Source organism: Antrostomus carolinensis, unplaced genomic scaffold, assembly GCF_000700745.2.
Source record: "Antrostomus carolinensis isolate BGI_N321 unplaced genomic scaffold, ASM70074v2 scaffold26686, whole genome shotgun sequence".
Taxonomy (NCBI): domain Eukaryota; kingdom Metazoa; phylum Chordata; class Aves; order Caprimulgiformes; family Caprimulgidae; genus Antrostomus; species Antrostomus carolinensis.
The window spans coordinates 4107-9668 of NW_010324333.1; the positions used below are offsets into that span (position 1 = coordinate 4107).

Genomic DNA, 5562 nt, shown 5'->3' on the forward strand with positions numbered 1-5562 from the left:
GAAGTTTTTGGAGCAGCAGGACTTGTACTGCAGCTCCCGGTGTGGAGCAGCAGGTGATTTGTGCAGCAAAAGGACAAGTGGGACCTGTCCAGAGCCACCCTGTGTGACAGCCACCTGTGGTCGCGGTGAGTGTCTGTTCTCTCTTCTCCTGGGTGGTTTACAGTGGCCCTTGGCAGGGACCTACGCTGTGGCCATGCATGGTGGGGGGTGGTCTCCTGGGCTGGCACACTGCTGTGCACCTGGATGTGTGTGGTGGGTGCTGCTGTGGTCCTGTGTGGCTGGAAGGTGCTGGGGCTGCAACTGGTGCTTTTGTCTGCTTGTCCTGTGGCAAAGGGAAGGGCACGAGCAGGATGGGCTGTGATGAAAAAGCTCTGTGGGCTCATGTGCTGCTGGTACCAGGGTGAGAGCAGTGGGTGCTGCAGAGCACAAGGGATGTGGTGAGGACACAGCAATGGTCTCCCCAAACCCTCCCCTGCTGTGGGGCCACCAGCCATGGTCGCTCAGAGAGCACATCTCTGCCTTTCTTCACATTTAGAAGCTATTTTTGCACCTGGTTTTGCCTCACCAGCATGGTCAGCCCTGGACCTCCTCCCAAAGGCCCAGGGCACGGCTGCACTGAGGCCAGGCAGCTCCTGTCCATAACCCAGCCTGGCACTGGTGCGGTTTTGCCACGAGGTTTTAATTCATGTGAGGTGGAGAGTGACACTAGAGGAGAAGCAGTATCAGTAAATACTTGGGAAATTCCTCCAACCATTCCAGCCTTGGCTGTTGCTGGGATGCTGAGGCTGAGACAACAGCAAAAAAAAGCCGAGTTGATAAATGTCAAAAGAAATCCAGTAATCAGCTGAAAGCAATTTACCGAGCCATGTAACCGCCCTGGGCTCGCCATTTTCCTTTCTTCATTTATCATGGTAAGCACTTTGGCCAAAATACACAAAGCAGAGAAATTGTTGACATGTGGGGCCCTAGCAGAGCAAATCCTTCATCCTCCTCCCCCTCCCCACTGCGAGCAAACTAACTTTTTGGGAGTTGTTTATTTAAGGACTGCAGAGCACTTGGTGCTCTTTGAACCCAAATGCCTTGGGAGCGGGGCTGCGGTGCTGGTCACCACCTTCCCTCCTCCTCCTGCCATCGCCCGGGGCTGTGGGGAGGCTGTTTGCTGCTGTGGGGAAGTACCTGCTGGTATCGAGGAGTTGAGCTGCAGGACGTGCTCAGGACCCTGTTCTGCTTCTACCTCCTCCACCCCCTAAATGTGGTACTGGTGGCTCACACGGGTGTGCCGTAACCGGTCAGGGAGGGTAGATGCTGGTTTTGGAAAGCTCCTGTATTGGCTTTTGGTCTTCTTGGTCCTGGCTAAAATAGCTGTGCCAACAGCACTGGTTTCAGTTCTCTATCCATGAAGCCCAGGGAATCATGAAGCCCTTCTCTGCCCACCACACACCAGCTGGTGTCAAGCTTCCCCATGCCCTCCCAGTGGCCAGGCTGTAGGTAACTGTGCTGGCCACAGCAATGGGCCAACACTTATTTTAGGACATGTGAACTCCTCTACATCCCATTTTGACTTTATTTTAAGAAAAAATAAACACCAAGGTTGACAGCAGGACAGCGCAGGTTTCCCTTGCGCGTGGTCCTCGCTCCTGCGAGGTGCCAGGATGACACAGGCTGGGGGAGAACAGGGTGGTCGCTTCTCCTGTCCCTCAGCTTCTGTGTGGGAGCCCTTCCAGCAGCCTCCAGTCCTCCTTCCAGCTATTTTATTTTTAATCTTAATTCACTCAATTCAGTTGCCACCTGGATGAAGAACAGTGAGGAGAATTTTCCCTGTCCCTCCAGTACAATCCAAGATGGGGAACCGGAGCAGCCAAAGCACGGAGCTGCTCTGGGGTTCCAGCAGAGCCACCCCTGCCTGTCTCCCGAGGCTGCTGACTCCAGGCAGGGATGGGTGCTGGGGTGCGTGGCAGTCCGTTCTTCCTCGAGGAGGGAGTGTGTCTGTAGGGATGGAGCTTATCCCAGCAGCTCCTTGGTCTTTGCTGCCAGCAGCTTGTCCATCTCCGCTGCAGTGTCGTCTGCCATTTGCTGGATCTGTGGCAACACAGCACAAGTCTGAGTCACGTGCTAGGTGAGGCCAGAGTTTAAAGGGAAAGGAATGACTGGATGACATGCTGAAACAAAGCCTGAAGTCCCAATAAAACCCAAACTAGTGCTGGGGCAATAACTGGCTCTTCCTGCCTTCAGCTCTCAGCGATTCTGTGCCAGTGTTGCCTCTGTAGAGTGAGAACAGGGACTGCTCAGAGGCTCTGAAAAGAGATGCACAACACAAACTCTTGGTGGAACTTCACAAGTGACTTGGTCAGGTCCTTATTTAACAGAGCGACTTCAGGGGGAGACAGAGTTGGACACCAGCTGGTGTCAGCACGAGAGGAGAGGGCTTTTCTCGTTATTACCTCCTGCAACCTTTCACTACAAGAACAAACTAGACAACATGCCTCTGTGCATGCTAAGGATTCACACATCAAGTCACAGATCTGTTTATTTCTTGTAATTAGAAATAAATGGCAGCTGTTAAAGCCCTGCCCAGGGATGAGATCTCCTGGTAACAAGGTAAGGACACAGCAAGTGTGTAAACGGGACCAAAATGTGTGTGACTTATTTGAGCAAGTGCAGATAAAGGCTGGAGCACACCGGGGGGGTTATGCACTAATTTTACAGGCTTGATTAAGATGTGCTCACCCCCAAGGCCCAAGGTATATGATGATGACATTTCCTCAGGCTGAAAAATTTGGGTACAAGCAAAAATTAAGACTTGAGACACTACCCTTACGAATGCAGAAAACCATCTGTCTGCTCTGGGAGAACTGCTTCCCAACAGGATTCAGTTACAATAGCATGGCCATTTTTCCTGCTTGCACAAACGCTCTGTATATCAATGTTTATTTTTGTGAGCGCACAGAGAACTGTCCCGAAGCATTTGCAATGTATCTAACTTTAGCTGTTAATAAACAAATAGCTAAAAAGTAATGGCCTGCCTTCAGAGGCATCAATTCAGCAAAACACTTAGGCTTGTGCCTGAGTTTATGCCCAAGTAATTGACTTTAGTGACATCTGCTCTTAGGGAATTAGGCATGTGCTTAAGTATTTTCCTGAATTGGAGCCAAAAACTCCTAACGGAGATAATCTTGCTAGCCTTTTCATTAATAACAAACTGGAGCAACCCTCATTAACACCAGCTGGTTTGCAATGGCCAGGCACTGTGTAAATGGTGGTCAAGCTATGGATGTGGGTCATTTTGCTTCCCAAGTTCAGCTGGTTTGTGCAACAATCCCTCCTAGCATGAAAGCTTTTGGGGAAGACTTCCCCCCCTGGCCCCGTGTCAGCTTACAGTGCTTCAAACTATAAATTTGGCTTTGAGATTGAAGCCCCAAATCTCACAAAAAAAAGCGCAAATACAACAGCCATTGCTGACTCCAAAAATTCAGGCCAGGGCCACCCATTCCCCAGCCAGGTTCTCGGTGTTGGAGATGTGTCAGCAAGGGCTGGGACAAAAGCACCACTGAGCTGTGAAACGTCATGATATGGCAGAGGGACAAAAGGAAAAAAAATTACCTGCTTTTCTAGCAGCCAGATAGTATCTTCAGACACTTTGTTCTTGAACTTCTTTACTTGGTTCACACTTTTGCTTCGCACCTTTCTCAGGGCCTCTTTGGACTTGTTGGTGGACTGCTTGGCAAGCTTGGCCAGGCTCTCCCTGTGCTCTCTCGTTACCCTGGCAGTGGAGGGAAAGAAAAAACAGTGTCACGTGTAGCATAGCCAGATTTATTTTCCATGATGGACTTTGTGTAAATGCAGAGATCCTCTCTGCTGCGGTACCTCTCTGGTCTAGACAAGAGCTGCCACACAGCACCAAGCTGGGCTGGGTCAGGACAGAGCTCGCACTGCATGGAAGTTCTATGTCACAAGGGCAAGAGGGACTTAACAGCTCAGGGTGTGTTTTTATCCTGCTTTGGTCCACCTCTGCGTAGCATCATCAGGACAGCACACCCCAGTGAAACAAGTCTTGAGCTTAGAATGGAAAGTTCCCAGCACAGCCCTAAGCTGAGGGACTTGGACTGGATCTTACTTGTTTTACAGTTGTCACTGCAGTGCCTGGAAGCCATGCTGAAATGTTCAAGCTTTTGTTTTTTCTCCTGCCAAAGCATCTGTGGGAAAGAGGGAAAATCCAGCTCTGGACCTGAGAGATGGAGCTGAAAAGTGTAATCCTGCAAAGCTGGGAGGAAACCTCCATCCCTTCCTGAAAATCACTGTTGTCTCCCTGCAACTGAAGAGCCTGAATTATATATGTGGAAGCTACAGAGTTTGTTTCACCCAACCTTCTAACAAGTCATCACAACCAGGCTTCTCCACCAAGATGATGTATAACGCCCTGTTTGACAAGAGGGTGATGCCAGGCATGGCCCTGAAACAAGTATCTTGGTACAGTCACAGGTAACTCAGCCCAGGAGAACTTCAGCTCCACCTTCCCCTTGACATGGTGTCAGGAACTGCTGTGGTACCACAAGAAAATCTTCAACTTTCCATCCCAAACTAAAAACTGCAGGTGATGAGGGAGTCTGCCCATCTGAATAAGGCACAGGAATGGCTGACGTGTCACTTCAGCTCTGGTAATGCTCCAGCACCTACAGCTGATCACTGTCAACAGCAACTGCTAGTGCTTAACAATAATATTTTAATTATTTTCATAGCTATTGAAGTTTCCAGACCCCTTTGAGAATGAAAAACCCCAGCGCGCTCACTGAGACTCGCTAGCAAGAGATATTGCAAAATAAACATTTCACAGGAGTATTTAGAAATTGGCTGCAACAGCCTGGGTCACCAAAACACTGAGGCCAAGACTCTTCCTGGAGAGAGCTCAGGAAACGCGGGGCGAGGGCTCCCCGGGCAGCGCCAGCTCTGCCCCCGCCCCGCTGTGCCTTACGGGGCGGCTGTTGGGGCACGGTCAGACCCTCAGCCCCTCCCCAGCTCCTGCTCAGCCCAGCGCGTCGCCGACGTGCCGACACCTTCCCTCGGCAGCCAGGTCCTCGCAGCAGATGTCTGCAGAGGCGCTGGCCTCTCGCCAGTTATCTTTACTTCATGGTGCAGGAGGGAATAGGCTTCCCAGAACTGATTAGTAACTAGGGGAATTTGGGATTGCTAGGAAAGCTGACAGACCTGGAGAACAGCATCCTATCCCCGGTGTCCCCTCACACGCATGCTGCCCTCGCTCAGGGACACCCCGCAGGTAGCAGCTTGGACCCCCAGCTGAGGGACATGGGGGGAGATGGCCAGTGAATTTCACACGTGGCAAGAGCTTCTGGTCAGCACAGGCTCGAGCGTGGACTGAACATTTAATTAGAAGTGAGTGGGGTTACTCGTGGTTTCCTCTGCATCCCAACATCGGTGCCTTTAGGGCTTCTCGTGTTCGGTCTCTCCAGCCTGAGGTCCCGCGGCACATGTGAAACCAGCAAAGCTGCTTCACAAGCAGAGAGGTCTGGGTGAGGTCAGATTCTCAGGCAGCTTTTTTTTGGGGGG

At 51.1% G+C, this 5562-nt stretch overlaps 1 protein-coding gene across 1 annotated transcript in view; it reads right to left on the reverse strand.

The window, feature by feature from the left end:
- Positions 1-1889: 1889 nt before the first annotated feature.
- The window catches only part of MRRF (mitochondrial ribosome recycling factor), a 12114-nt gene continuing 8441 nt past the window's right edge, over positions 1890-5562 (reverse strand). Inside the window, exons 5-6 of the mRNA XM_010170919.1 lie at positions 3601-3760; positions 1890-2079 (exon numbers count right to left, since the gene is read on the reverse strand). Of these exons, the coding sequence (XP_010169221.1) occupies positions 2002-2079; positions 3601-3760 (238 nt within the window). The 3' untranslated portion in view covers positions 1890-2001. The remainder of the gene's footprint in view (positions 2080-3600; positions 3761-5562) is intronic.